The following is a 15,481-nucleotide window of genomic DNA, read 5'->3' on the forward strand; positions in this document are numbered from 1 at the left end:
CTGCTCTTTGCCCTTATACCTTGTTTTTGAAAGAAATCAAACCAATTTGCTAAGGCTTTCAAAGGTTTAAATCAAAGACTTCTTGAACACTGCACAAACTTAACTTAATGTTCAAAGCAATGCCCTAGAAACATAGTTTGTATTTCCAAGGCAATGTTTCAAAGTATATTTACACAAAACAAGTCATGCATTTTTCTTTCTTTTTGAGGTGTGGCACCTTTTCCCACTTCTTTTCTGTTTGCACACTACAGTATAAGTATATATATAGGCCTATAGTATAATATAGTATAGAATATATATTGCAAATTTGTTAAAATCAATGTCAATGAGCACTTCTCCTTTCCAACATAACCCATCCACCTGACAGCTGTGGCATATCAAGATGCTGATTAAACAGCATCATTAGTACATCAGTGGGATGGTCACACTCTAAAATGTGCGGTTTGATCACACAAAGTCCACCAGACAACTTTAATTTCAAGACTGGGGATTATATATTTAATGTGGGGTTTGTGGATTGTTACAGCTGTGTGTGTTCTGTGCTGTTGTGCAGTTTTCCCTTTACTGTAGATGTACCGAGGTGTGCTGCATTACCTAACGAGCTGCATTACACCTGGCTGGGGGAGGTGGTGCTTCACAGCAGAGGACAGAGGCCTCTGGTGAAAAGGAGAAGTGCTCACTAACATGACGTTCTGAGAGAAATATATCAATTGAGTGCATAAAAAGAGTCCCACATCTTCAACTTCAACAACAAAAGTGTTCATTTTTGTTCAGGATATATATTTACAACCTCTGTCTTAGATGTTTATCCATATAAACTATATTTATATGCACACCTGTCTATAATCTGGTTTTATTATATATATATAAATACTTACTATCAGTTTACATACATTTTACCATAACTCACCAGTCTATCAAAGTGTTATATTCCTGCTTTTGCTTTATTTCATGTCTTGCATTCTAATTAGATTTAGTTCCACTTATGTAACTTTTCTTTATGCATATTTTATAGATCAGTATCTGTATGAGCACAGTGGGAGGGAGCCTGAGATCTAAGAATTTCGACTACTTCCCTGTAGCTGTTGTGTACATGAGAATAGAAGAACTCGAACCTAATATTTAAGAAATAAACACTTAATTTGAACTGCACTATATTTTTCTAACATCTGTAGCTACTGCCATTTAAAACTTTATGAGCTGTTTGTTTGTTTTTTAATGTCATGCCCGTAATTATACTGTCAAACATCTCAGAATACAGTTAAGACTGTATGACAATAAAAAAAGAGGAACAAATAGGTCATTTTATTTTTTAATATTTAAGACAGACTCTTACAGAATAGTATTTGAGGTATTATTTCATCAGTTTAATTATTTTTGCAGCGCTGCACAGAACATTACAGACCTCTGTTACTCACAATGACAGTGCTTACTTTTTTTAGGAGGATTTATTTCAGATATCAGTGGAAGCAGCAAACAATTTGATGAGCTAAAGGCAAAAATGTAAAATTTCTATCAGAAGTTTATTACACAGCTTAAATTCTATTACCAAAATAAATCATTCACATATATTTAAAATAAACAAGACACATTACGGATAATCTATTGGACTGAAAAATATATTAACATGTTTTGGCTTCTTAGCGTCCATAGGGAGACACACGTAGATTTCACACAATCATTTTGCAACATGAAGAACACAACATTATATTTAGGCACTTCACTGCTTGTGTTGAAATTCGTTTTTTTAAATGCAGAAATCATTTCATTTACTTGTAAATGAAATTATTCCTTAGTGGCTTTTAGTGATTTCTATTGAGTAATCCACAACCACAGTTCATCGTAATATCATCATTTCTAACCAAAAATGCAAATGGGTGCAAGTTTATTCTCTCGGGGTGCATGATGTAAATAAAAACCTCCGTCTTATGTATATACAATTACTAAGGCTTTATTGTGATTCTGTAGACACATTTATAGATGAAAACTATTACATAGAAATTATTGTTTTCCCTAATTCTGCAAATAAAAACATGACAAAAGTACTCAAAGAAAATCCTGTAAATCCAATTTCACAGTCAGGCAACACAAACCATAGATATTAAAGGGACATGTGTCAACAAAAAATCTCTCCCACTCAAAATGTCACATTATCCAGCCCTTATCGACACACATTACACAAACTTGGTCCAACAATGTGAAAACGTTGTTTTTTAACCTCCTCCTAAAACATTTAGGCAGCCGTGCCGACCACACAACCAAAGATCAGTACTGACAAAAGTTTTTTTAAGAGGAAATAAAATGAGCTGTTTATATCTACATCGGGAACAGGTCCTCATCTACGGAGATCACCATGTTTCTACTGTAGCCCAGAATGGACAAACAAAACTCCAGCTCTAGATAGGGACATTCGGCTTTTTGCATTGGCCCTCATAATAAGACGCCTCTCTGTGATGACAGTATTGGAAAACACAATTTTTTTTAAAGTAAAACTGCTTTAATCTGTGTTTTTATCATTTAAATCACCTGGTCTGTTTGTTTTGGAGAGGATGAGACCTCTGTAGATATTTCAGCTTGCCGTGAAAACCTCCTTGTGTCTGGATCAGAAATAAGGTTCGTGCACATTCAATAATCACCACAGAAAAAGGTTAACATACATAGCAAGTGCTGGACGAGCGGCCAGTTTGCAGCGTGCCAAACAGTATAGAGGAAACAGTTTCAATCGGGAGAGGCTATAGCTGTTTGCAGTCTGCATTCCTCACCTCTAGACGCCACAAATTGTATTTAAAATGCACACACTGAACCTTTAAATAAAGAGACAACTTCAATGAATACCAGGCAGGAGGATGAAAACACGTAAAAACAAGCGATTGTACAGTAAACCACCATCAAACTCAACAACCAAATTACAACTCTTTATCAAAGCACCTTAATACAATCTGTTAAAATCCTTGGTGACCTCATGCAGACATCCAATGAACGACCACTTTTCATGTCAGAAATAATCTGCGTCTGGACTGACAGGAGTAAATCATTGGTGGAGCAGCAGTACAGGACCAAATCTGTTCGAAACCACCAGCATATTCCCTCAATTTCTCCCACTATGATTCCAAACGTCCCAGTTTATCCGTCCTGTGATTTACAGATCAGCTGCATGAACGCAGATGCGTTAATCTGGGTGTCAGGTCACACTTGCTTTTGATGCCGGAGTGTGTTTATGAATTAAAATCTTAAAAATCTACAACGCTGGTTCACACCTTTACAAGCCTTCAGCCCCAGGATGAGCTGGGCTAGTTAGGCCAGCAGTCTCTCGATGGCGGCGTTAACATCCCCTCCCGTGGCGATGAGTGCCCGCAGGTTGGCTTGGCGGTCGATGAAGCCCATGGCGTTGAGCTGGTCGAGCTGCTGCTGGAAGCGAACCTCCGGGGTCTGAAGCTGTGAGGGACGAGAGGACGCCATGAGGTCAGAAACTGTTCATTCACAGAGGCGGACCGCTTTTCTTCAGATTCTTATTTATCTGGTGAGTAAAGAGTTTCCACCGAATGCTTTTATAATCAGACATCAAGGGTTTTAATTCTACTTACTGAAAATGTATGCATAATTTATAGGGATGCATTATATAAGGAAAATATGTGATATGAGACAACAATGAACACTGTGATAACAGTACGTCTTGCAATGAATAAAAAAGATTTCTATATATTAGATTTTATATAGTATACTGCTGAAATACAACAAACTACTTGTTAAATTCAAAGTACAATTGAAAGGAAATTATCCTCAACATTTTTTCTTCTAACAAACTAAACTAAACTGAACTACCACTTCAACTTAATTTTCACATTATTTCAGCATTCAAACTTTTGTCATCTTAACTCTTAACTATCTTAACTAGCATTTGCACTTGTGTCAGTGCTGAAATCTTTTTTTTACTCAGCTTCTTTTGGTATTTTGTATTTCAACTACAAGCAAGCACGAGCACACTTCAGAAAATGTAGCCTTTTCTATTTCAACATCGCAAGTTTGGGACTTAATTTTCCAATTTCTGGCTTTGAGAAACAGTAGCTCATGTTCACAAATATTGATTAAACTTTCTTTGGCCATGGAAATAACATATTAGAAGTCTTAACTTTGGTGGCGTTTCCCTTGAATGCCGACCAAATTTACTGATATGATCGTGTGTTGGTCTCAATCAAAACACAAACAATCCTACCGAGTCATTATGACGTCGAATCAAAACTGATGGAAGTGCAACATACGTCTTATAACGATGAGTTAGAACCGTTGAAAAAGAGAACAAACCAAAACGCTGCTCTGATTTTAGAAAACAAGATGAAACATACTGATGGCCCTCCGCCTGCAAACATCTGTAACATCTGCTGCATGAGCTGCTGCTGGGAGGGATCGCCGGCTGCGGCGGGACTGGCTCCTGTTGCCGTGACAGTTGGCGGAGGGGTCTCTGGGGGGACGCCGCCTCTTGTGGCTGGAGGAACCATGAGACCTCCAGTAGACAATCTAGAGAGGGGAGAGAAATGTCACAAATGCAAAAAAATGTGGCATTTCCTGTGAGTTTTAGCTAAATATACTGTGACTTCAAACGACCACTTCCAGTACTTACTAACTGTTAAACAGCATTCACACAGTAATCATGAATCTCTAAAACTGTGGGGATTGCACATGATGTTTCTTTAAAATAAAGACATTTCCAAGCACTTGTTAGAAGCATTTGTGGTCTTCCTTTTACTGATGGGGGAAATGACGAGGGAAATCCATATTGATTACAAGTTGACCAGCAGAATTAGTTTGTTATACAGGGTTAACTCTTTAAATCCTGGGCAAATAAGCTTGAAGTCTTTAAAAAACATGGGAAGAAGGCAATGTGTAAGAAGAAATGATCTGAAAATTTGCATGAAATTTGTGAAAAGTACAATAAAATTACCTAAAAATTAGCAAAAAGCCAAAACAGAAAATAAGAAAAACAACTAATGGGAAAGTTGAAAAACAAAATAAGTTCTTAAAAATATTGATTAATTAAATAATAATTCTGTCAAATTATTTTAAATATATCATTCTGATAATTAGAACTATAGTTTTCTGGACATCACCACTTAGTTCAATTACTTTAAATACTTGTGACAGGCATCAGAATGCAGCAGAAGAAAAGTGAGGTCAATCGAGATTTAAAAGGGTTAAAATAAGACAGTTATACAGGGTTAAAGTATTAGTTTTAGAACAAACAGCTGATACCTGGACATGAATCCTGGGACTTCTGCCTGTAAGGTCTGCAGGCCCTGCTGGATCTGAATGAGGGCCTGCATGGCTCTGGGGTTGGTCAGCATTGACAGAGTTTCAGGATTCTGCATCTGCTCAGTGACAAACAGCACACAAGTTACCCATCAGCCCAACAGAGTCCACAAAGTCCCAGCAGATGATACTTTTCTTGTGTGCATGCTCTCTGTCGTGCATCATAAACCCTGGGGATGCTCTCGGGGTTACCGAGCGCCGTGGCCTGGTTACATACTGTCGCTTATATCATTTCTGGATTCCCTGCCAACTTTCTGGTCTGTCAAGGGACGAGAGGATTCACATAACGAAAACAAACACAGTGTGCTGAGGATTTTCAAGCTTGTTTTGAGCTCCCAGTTGAAGGAGTGAACACTGAAATCGACAGTGAAGTGTTGATTTTCTTTAATATTTGGGCAAATTTTATCAGATGAAAATACAACTGTGTTAATAATTATTGCAGAAAATCTAAAGTAAAACAGTAAGTCAGAGAGGATCTATATCAGCCTCAAGAAGTGGGTGAGAGTAAACGAAAGGGTAACTATGTTATAACAATCAAAATAACTTTATTTATATTGCATTCAGGGTTACAAGTGCATCACAAAGTGCATGAAAATAAAACAAACAAAAAAAAAGAACATAGCTAAAAACAACTAAAGACACATGGCTTGAAATAGTAAGAATGTACAAACCGGTCATTTGATTGGTGCACATTCATCACTGCTGGGTCTTTGAGGTTGACTTTCAGGACACTAACACGTCTGCACTGACCTGTCTCATGACGCTGGGGTTGCTCAACAGGCGGGAGACGTCCGGGTTCTGTCCCATGAGCTGCTGCGTCTGAGGACTGCCGGCTAACATCTGTCTCATCAGGTCTGGGTTGGACATCATGTTCTGGACCAGCGGGCTGCTCATGATCTGCGACATCATCTGTGGGTTGGACATCAGCTGGCTCTGCACCTGCTGCTGTATCTCCGTCAAGCTGGACGCGCGCACGCCCAGACCTAACAAGCCGGACAGGTCACCGAGTCCACCTGAAGAGGAGGAGCGAGGCTGGAGATTAGGTCCTGGCAGGGAACGTGGACTAGACTATGGCAGTGTTCACACTGATTCTGGTGTTTGTACCCTTTTTCTGTACTTAACTTCCTCTGTTAACAAAAATGTTAATTCTGAACAAGCTGCAGGGGTTACTCAGTAGATCCGTCAATCTGGATCGACATATCGATTCAATGAGCAACAATCACGTATCGTTAATGCAAAGTGTAAACAGTGATCCATATTAACCCTCTATCGGATGCGCCTTTATTTTGAAGTTGATGAGGAGAATTCTGTTAACTTGGGAATAAATTATCAGTGTGGAAATATTTTGTTTTCGGAGAAACTGTAAGTCAATGGAAAGAGCACATGTCATATATAAGCAAAAGTCGTACTCTACTCTAACATTTGTTTTCGTAATCGAACTCTTAGGGTAAATAAACTGAACCTCTGTGAAGCCCTGCATATGTCTATGGCTTTGCAGGGTTCTTACAGCTTAATGCAAGTAGGATTTAAGACTTTTTAAAACTTTAAAACTCAAAATGAAATTTATAATAAGCAAAATGAAAGACAAAAAACATGAACTGATACCAATTACTAAGTGTTTGCAAGAATTTTGCCCAAATATTTACTGTGACATAAAATGGGACCTTTGGTGATGTTAACACAAGAGGCATTCTGTGAATTTTCTTTTTCTTTTTTTAAGATGACAATTATTTTAAGATTTTACAGTGTAGTTTCAGGAGAAAGAATCCTACTTTCAATATCTTACAACTTTTAATCCCAACTAAGGCTTTATTTTTAGATGAAATATTTCCATGCCTTTTAAGCCTCCGCGGGAACCCTGCTTTGTGTACGTGGTGTTTTGAGTCATTAACGTTAAGTGCATACTGAACTTCAGATGTGAAGACTGATTTATTTCAAGGCTCACTGTGAAAAACAACTCACTACAGGAGCTTAATGATTTTCATTAGGGTTATTTTAAAGAAAGCCGGGGGTGCTGGGAAAACAATGTTAGCGTGAAGCATACGGATTCAGGTGCCATTTCACTATGAATGCACAATCTACGCGATAAGATCACAAGAATTAAACTCACTGCAGTGAAAAAAGCACGCAATTAAAAATACATTTCTTACTGGCTGCGTTAGCAGGTGCTGAGAGGCTGGCCGGTTGTGTCGGCGTCTGACTCGAGCTGCCTCCTGCTCTGTCCGTTACAGCTGCATTGGTGCTGCTGTTACTCTGAGCTGTTGCAGAACTGGAACTTGTCTGAGACGTACCGTCACCTGTCGATCTTAGTAAAGAAAGCAACCATCAAATTAAACCCTAACCGGAGTTAAACTTTGCCTCTAAACCTACACACACTTCATGACTTGTACTTACTTTGGTGCAGCCCTGATGATGAGATGAACAGTCAAACCGTCTTTGATACCATGCTGCTTTAAAGTCTCATCATCCTTCAGGATCTTTCCTGCAAATATCAACACCAGTTTGTCCAGCTGGACCTTGAACTTTTTGGAGACCTCCTGTCTGAACTGGACAAACGAGACAAAAGAGAAAAGTAAGATTACCGACTGGTCAAAAATATCAACTGGTTCCTGCAGTATTTTTTTATTTTGTTATTAGATACATGGCGGATGCAGGTAAATATTCAGCTGATGGTAATAAAGTTTTTAATAATCCACGTACTGCATGACATTTTTGGCTAACATGAATTTCTGATGTGGTATTTAGGCTGTAATCATTATTTGCTGTCCACACAGAGAAAAGTTATCAATTTATTGGCTTTAGTCTGGTAAAGCTGTATTTTACTAGTTTTAGGGGATGTACTAGTGCAGCAACAAGTGTGGGGCAAAATCACTTTGTAGTATTGATAATAATAAGTTATCAATGTGCTGTTTAGATGCTGTGAGCAAAATACGACTCTTTCTTTGCAGCGTCCATGTTGTTTCTACATAACGACTTAACTTGTGATGTCACAAATATACAATATAAAGGTTTATATACAAATATACAACATAAAAGTTTAAACCTTAGACTATATACACACACACAGACGTCTATCTATCTATCTATCTATCTATCTATCTATCTATCTATCTCTCTCTCTATATATATATATATAGATAGCTACAGTTTGAGCATTAGAAAGACGTCACTGTTAATTAACGTCAGTGTCAACACTGATTTATCTAGTAAGCTAACATTTCCGTAGTCACACAGAAGAGTACTGTCTGTACAAATATTAGATTTAAACGTTGTTCTCGCGCCAGGTAAACACTTAATCATTGCGGACAGGCAGTAAAAATCTGTGAAACAACAAAACTACTTTTAAAAAAGCAATCCGCAACTGGATAACAAGTAAAAATCAAAAAATGTGACATTTTCCCCAACTTTTGATCGTAAACGTTTCATGACCGTCCTGTGATTTCCGCTGCCGGATGTTGAAAAAGGTCAGTTTGACGGACCTGAGAGACAGGAGAATCCTCCGAAATCGCGATTTGCTCTTTTCCATTGGGGGTTTTAACGGTGACAATCATTAATGATAGTCCGGGAGCAGCGTTTTCATCTACATTTGCATCCTCCGTGTGATCCGTGCTGCTCTTCTCTGCCATCTTTACTCTCCGGTGTTTCTCCTCCGCCTGTTTCCGGCGGAGTTGACGCTGCGTCGGTGTGTTGCTGCCACCTGTCAGTCATTAGTTAAACAACAGATCATATTCTGGGATGCTGAACCAATGAGAATAGATACTTTCTTGTGAAGACTGGGATTGAAACGTTGTCTTCATATACCATGGAGTTAAGTGTGCTGGCGTTACTTTTTTTTTTCACCATAAATATCCATATCACAGTTTATGGCTGTGATAAAATGGTGAGATTTTTAAAATAAAATCCTGGTGTAGCGACTGCAGGAAACAAACTAAAAGTTGCTGAGAAGCTGAGGTTGGGCCTAGTCTATTGTGTGACATGCCAACAAGAAAGATTTGACAAGAACCAAAAATACATTAAATTTATTAATGAAGAGAAATCAGCTTATTGTAGCATGCACAAACTTGTAATAAAAACAAACTTTGTTAGTTGTGTAAAGTTTTTTCTTATCATAGGGAATTACTCGCTTGGAAATTAGCTTTTGCTGTGCTAACCTCAGCATTTGTCTATAGTGTTTCATATGAAAGGCCTACAATTATTGATCCTTTTTTAATAACTTATCAGATTTTGATCTTTTGTCAGCTTGCCTGTCGCCGTGTCCAGGCTTTTTCCTGTGTTTAAAAAGATCTAGGCTACTTCATTGTTCTATGTCATCATGGGAATGGATGAAGGGTCTAAACGGGTAAAAGAATTGCAGAACAGAGCATCAACAGATCTTCTTATAATGGACATTTAACACCAAGGATTAATTAAATGAAATTTAAGCTCCTCATATGTTCTGTTTGCAAAAACTGAGATTAGTGAAGAAGTATAAAGTAGAATGAACTAAAAAAAACTTAATTGAAGTATGTATACTTGAGTTAATGTAGTCTCCTAATACTACTTTATGCTTCTGCTAGCTGAGTTAAAGTAGATACATTCAGTTTGTTCCAGAGCAATTATAATGATAATAAAGTTTATTTATATAACACTTTTCAAAAACAACGTTACAAAGTGCTTTACACTTAATAATATTTTTTTGTTTTTTAAAAACACAAATGAAAAACAAATATATAAGAACAACTCATGAGAAGAAAATAGATTTAAAATTAAATAGCAAAAAAAACATGCATAAAAGAAAAAAAAATAAAAACAATGGTTGAATTTAAAAACAAAAACAGAGCAGTGCAAGACTTAAGTGCAATTTCAGGAGTAAAATATATTAATATAATAATCCTGTAAAGAGAAATTAAAGGAATGCTGTTCCAATAAAAAAAAAGTCTTTAAAAGTGATTTAAAAGGAGATATTGATGCAGCAAGCCAGAGGTGCTCAGGCAGATAATTCCTCAGTCCTGCCCTGTTTTCATTAGTTGATAAGCCTATGTTTAGTTTTTGCTGGCAAACTTTCAATGTCACCGATTTTATGGTCAAAATGATATCTAACATCGTTTAGTCATTGTTAATTTCTTGCACTGGTGTGGCCGCTTGCATTCCAGATAATTCCTGAAATCAAATCTAATCTGAACTCAATTCTTTATTTACGGACACGCCTTCTCAAACACTCTGGAAACAAACACCCAGATCTGTACAAGCATGTTTGATTTTCCAACATCAGGAGCAATCAATCTGAACTGCATAACTGATATTTGTGGTCCACACCTCGAATTTTGTTGATAACAAAGCAATATAAGTTCTGGATTTTTTACTGAGTCCACATTCTGACCATCACAGTGGCGTGCTGTGAAATCCTCCCGGCTATAAGGTAAAATATAAAAACTGGATTCATTTTAGTTAACACTGTTAAGATCTTCCAAGTGTATCCTTACAATGGATATTTATCTGTTTAAGTATTCATTTATTTATCCATGAATGTCTTTATACGAAAATGAAGGATTTTGATATATGCTGCATTTATATTTTAAAAATTATTTTCTAGATTACTCGTCTCTCTGCAAGAATGAAGGCTGGTCACAAGTGTCTCCTTTTCCACTGCATTTTGCTGTCGGTCATGTGCGTATAATATTGAAGTTTTCCAAAGTGAATTTAAGGATAGATTGTTTTAACCCTTTGAAACCTGGGAAAATTGGCTTGATTTCTTTGAAAAACATGGGATGAAGGCAAGGAGCAATTTAAGAAGAGATTACCTAAAAATGAGCAAGAAAAGAGTTTTTGAAAGTACAAAAACAAACCTCTGAAAATTAGCAAAAAAACAAACAAACAACAAAACTAGTGAACATACAATTCCACCAAAAAATGTATACCTTTTAAAAAAGAAAATGGCCCGAAAAAAGTGCTTAAAAATTATAGTTCTCTGAAATAATTTTAGATATATAGATATGATAACTGTAAATATAATTTAGGATTATAAATGTTTCCTACGCTTTTTAAAAATAATTTCTAAAATACTAATTTATTGCAAATTGCGAGACATTTCTTGCCTCATTGTCTTTTCTAAATGTTTTCGAAAGAAAACGATTTTGTGCAAGGTTCGAAGGTTTAAATACTCATGAAATGTGTCTGAACCTAGCACAAGATTCAGGTTTCAAAAGGTTAAGCAGCAACTTCATGACACTGGAGTCACTTAAACATGATAATAATAGTTATAATAATACATTTTATTTATGAAGCACTTCTCACAGTAAAACATAGCAAATAAAAATAAATAAAATGAATAAAAACATAATTTGTTTTAAATCCACAGTGTATCGAGCCATGGAAATGGTGTGTTCTTTAATGACAATGGAAACCTCATACTCCCGGGGTCCTACAATATTCCATGGATGGCGGGCATTGAGAATTTCCGCACCCTCTCCCTCATCACCTTCCCAGGCTCCCATGACAGCATGGCCCTGTACGGAGGTCCAGAGGCCGAATGCCAGGCCTTGTCTCTGAGGGATCAGCTCAGAGCCGGCATTCGTTTCCTGGATCTCAAAGTGTTTGGGCTGGGTGACACCCTCTATGTCATGCACGGGGTCATGTACCAGCACAGCACTTTCAAAGACGTCCTAGATACTGTCCGAGCCTTTCTGTCAGAGTTTAGGAGCGAGGCTGTGCTCATCAGAGTGCAACCAGAGTCTTTTGAGAAGAAAACCGTCAATGAAATGGTACAGAGTCTGATTGGGAACGACCAACATGTGTGGGTGAACTCGGGAATGCCGAACATTGGTCAGGTCAGGGGGAAGATTGTGTTTCTGCAGAAGAGCACTTTCACATTGGGTATTCCTCTCATAAATACCAACGGGAAAGGCAGCAACAAGGTTAGCAACGTTAAAGATAAAGACAACCGAATAATCAAGCAGCTAAACGCAGCCACTGAAGCCTGCGGAGGTGATAACGCTATTTTGACCTACACTAGCGGCACTGGCTTCGGTACTTTCTGGGGAATGTTTATGACTCCGAAGAGAGTGGCTGAAAAGGTGAATCCATGGCTCAATCAATACCTGAGGCAGTTTTACCCCAATCAGCCCAGACCATGCTTTGGTATCATCGCCATGGACTTCCCTGGTTTCGACCTCATTCAAACTGTTATCAGTTTAAACTGGTGGTAATCAATGAGCCCGACTGTGTGTTTGGGAGGTTGAAGGTTTGAATCTGAAGTATTGCTGTTGTAGAAACTCTGACGAAGCTGAAATACAAACTGTAATCTGAAAACTGATGAGCCTCCTTGTTTTTGTCAGTGGTATCCTGAATTGTCTCATTTGGGATGTAATTCCAGTGAGATTTTGTGACCATAATAACAAAAATAAATTTTGATTGATTGTCTCCTCATTGACCTTAATTGTTTCTCATTGATCTTCTATCTCAGTTACTCTTTATGAAGCTTAACCCTTTAATTTGCTTGATTTTTTAAAATAAAAAACATGTAAGGGTGACAAGCAGCTACAACAGAAGTTCTGTGCAGCAATGTGCAAAAATATTACACTAAGATTTATTAATGTACATAAAAATATAACTATATCTAGATAGATAACTACAATATCTATAAACAGAAAGATTTTAGTGTTTTTAATGAGGTTGACCTTATTACAGCTATTTTATATACTGGCATTTAATATCTAAAATCTATTTAACAAACTGAGAAATTTTCGATGCAAAAAGTATTAATTAGCCAGTGTGTGTTAAATAAATGTTATAAAGTAAAAATTACATTATTTTAAGTATGAAAATTGGCAAAAAATGGAAATTGCTAAGTATTACAAAACTGTATTCAAGTACAGTACTTGAATAAATGTCACACACATACTTAGTATTTTCCACCTCTGTGTAACTATACAATACAATAAAATGAAATAAAACAAGATAAAAGAAAAGAAAAGAAAAGAAAAAGATTTTTAAAAAATTGTGAGCAATAACTTAATTGAGACAATGTAAGTCATATCCTGTTCCAGCCCTTTAAGTTGTGTTCTTGTTAGTTTTTTTTCAGCTAATTTTTCCTTTTTTACATTGTCTTGTTTGATTCCCACATGTGTGATTCTCTTCCCGGCCCTGATTCGTTTCACCTGTCCCTCTTTAATCAGCCTCCCGTCTGTGTTTGGTCTGTTTGCTCTCTTTTGTCTGTGCCAGTTTGTGTTCCAGCATTTATTCTGTGTGTGTTAGTTGACCTTTCTTTAAATGTTGATTCAGCATTTTTTGGATACCTCTGCCATGTTTGTTTTGGACTGACGTCTGTGAACCGAATCCTGATATCTTCAGTTAAACCTTACCTTAATTGTGTCCTTGAGTTGTGCTTTTTGACTGCATCGCTGTTGTCACCACTTTATAGCAGCGATGTAGGGTTGGCCCTCGGTGCTTTCACGAAATATTTACACAATGTGTTTGTTTTGTTTTTTTTAATCACTTATCATCAGTAATGTGATACAAGTGGGAAAGGTAAATAACAGAACAGCTAAGAGTCTGGGAAGTTCAGAAATGACATCACTTTACTGCACTGACACCTTTTAAACCAGGAAAAGACAACACTTATAATACTGTATCCAAAAGATAAGACAATATCTAATCTTATATACAGGCTTAAATGATATTAACATAATATTGATATTACACAGCCCTAATGTTAAATAATAGTACAATACAACGATATTAGGCCTCAGTTGTTTCGCAGCTGAGCCATCTTACACCCATCTTCATATCTTGTGTTTAATGATTTATTGTTTCCTGATGCAATTAAATAATGTCTACAGCATCTGAAACCAGCATCTGAAACATTTTCAAGTAACGACACTTCAAAGTCCCCCAAAACCAAAAGGAATGTGTCGATTACCTTTCTTTGTTCTTAATTTAAATCAGTAATTGTTTATTTACTTAAAATAAACAATTTAAAACAAACTCATTTTAAAAAATTATATAGCACTATAACAACTATACATGATGTTTTGCAAGACAAGAAATTGCAACAATAACACCATTAACAGCATCAAAATAGAGCTTGTTTATGAAAAAAAGTTCCAGTGGAGGATCCACAACAACAACAAGAACAAGAACAAGAACAAGAACAAGAACAACAACAACAACAAGAACAAGAACAAGAACAAGAACAACAAGAACAAGAACAACAACAACAACAACAACAACAACAACAACAACAACAACAGAGGTCCTAGCTAAGCCCCTAATGTCTTAAAATCTTAGAAACATCCTAACAACATCTAGTGGTTATGTTTCTGTATGTGCCACTTACACCACTTCAGCCTCCAGTCTCTAAAGAGCACGTGGCCTCTTGGGATTGATCTGCTTACTGGCTTGCTCCTCCTCCTGGAGTGTGGAGCAGAATGACTTCACTTCATCTAAAATCCCAGGAATGTCCTGAAACCCTGAGACATCCAAAAATTCAAGAAACGTCCTAAAATTCTAGAAATGTCCCTAAAACCCCAAAACATCTTTTAATCCGAGAAACCTCTTAAAATCCTGTATCTTAAAATTCTTGAAACATCCTAAAGTCCTGGAAATGTCTTAAAATTCTCCAAATGTCCTAAAATCCTTAACATCCTAAAATCCTAAAACATGGATGGGGCTGCTGTGACTGGCCCCTGGCCCTTTGTCATTTTGATGAAGTGGCTCCCAAGCAAAGCAAGTCTAAAACCTCTGTCCTGCTTTCCTGGCACGTGGGTCTCAGTTCTGCAGTTTCATCACTAGATGCCACTAAATCTTCGACCTTTAATTAATAAAACATGCAAAAGTCCGACAGGGTGCTGAAGCCAGATAGATAAAGAAGGGAGAAGTTCAATATCAGGTTCATAACAACTAATTAAACGGTGTACCTGTTTGACTGATGAAGATGTTAAAGCTGTCGGTGGTTCTTCTTTTGTGCCCTCAGGATCTTTTTCACAGCATCAACACTGTGCAGCTCATCATGTCAGTCCTCGAGCTCTGCCTCCTCATCAGCTCCGCACTTTTGGGCATTAAGGCTCTGGTGAGGGATCAGAAGGAAAAAAACAAGGTAGAGGATATACGTCTTATTTTCCCGTAAACTTCATTTTGCAGGAGGAGGGGTACTAACTGCACGTGCTCTTTCAGCCACATGTTGCTTATTCATTTATCTATT

General features: G+C 37.2%; 2 protein-coding genes across 2 annotated transcripts; one reads left to right on the plus strand and one right to left on the minus strand.

The window, feature by feature from the left end:
* Positions 1-1,299: 1,299 nt before the first annotated feature.
* Positions 1,300-8,952, minus strand: LOC121946303 (ubiquilin-1-like). The gene is made up of 7 exons (XM_042490814.1): positions 8,784-8,952; positions 7,699-7,850; positions 7,455-7,609; positions 6,055-6,317; positions 5,248-5,363; positions 4,344-4,515; positions 1,300-3,435 (listed from the first exon to the last, which is right to left on the minus strand). The coding sequence occupies exons 1-7, from the start codon at positions 8,928-8,930 to the stop codon at positions 3,295-3,297; spliced, it is 1,146 nt and encodes a 381-aa protein (XP_042346748.1). The 5' UTR covers positions 8,931-8,952; the 3' UTR covers positions 1,300-3,294.
* A 1,945-nt stretch (positions 8,953-10,897) lies between these two features.
* si:dkey-152b24.7 (1-phosphatidylinositol phosphodiesterase-like) lies at positions 10,898-12,488 on the plus strand. The gene is made up of 2 exons (XM_042489275.1): positions 10,898-10,950; positions 11,642-12,488. The coding sequence occupies exons 1-2, from the start codon at positions 10,898-10,900 to the stop codon at positions 12,486-12,488; spliced, it is 900 nt and encodes a 299-aa protein (XP_042345209.1).
* The last annotated feature ends 2,993 nt before the right edge of the window (positions 12,489-15,481 follow it).

Source organism: Plectropomus leopardus, chromosome 7 (assembly GCF_008729295.1).
Source record: "Plectropomus leopardus isolate mb chromosome 7, YSFRI_Pleo_2.0, whole genome shotgun sequence".
In the NCBI taxonomy this organism is placed as follows: domain Eukaryota; kingdom Metazoa; phylum Chordata; class Actinopteri; order Perciformes; family Serranidae; genus Plectropomus; species Plectropomus leopardus.

What these genes read in the sequence shown, in the direction of transcription:
- LOC121946303 (XM_042490814.1), bottom strand. Translation starts at nt 8,930, where the DNA reads ATGGCAGAGAAGAGCAGCACGGATCACACGGAGGATGCAAATGTAGAT. An exon ending in AGGATTCTCCTGTCTCTCAG is followed by an intron (nt 7,851 to 8,783) that starts GTCCGTCAAACT and finishes TCGTTTGTCCAG; the next exon opens with TTCAGACAGGAGGTCTCCAA. An exon ending in GTCCCAGGATTCATGTCCAG is followed by an intron (nt 4,516 to 5,247) that starts GTATCAGCTGTT and finishes TCCCCTCTCTAG; the next exon opens with ATTGTCTACTGGAGGTCTCA.
- si:dkey-152b24.7 (XM_042489275.1), top strand. Translation starts at nt 10,898, where the DNA reads ATGAAGGCTGGTCACAAGTGTCTCCTTTTCCACTGCATTTTGCTGTCG. An exon ending in TGCATTTTGCTGTCGGTCAT is followed by an intron (nt 10,951 to 11,641) that starts GTGCGTATAATA and finishes TTAAATCCACAG; the next exon opens with TGTATCGAGCCATGGAAATG.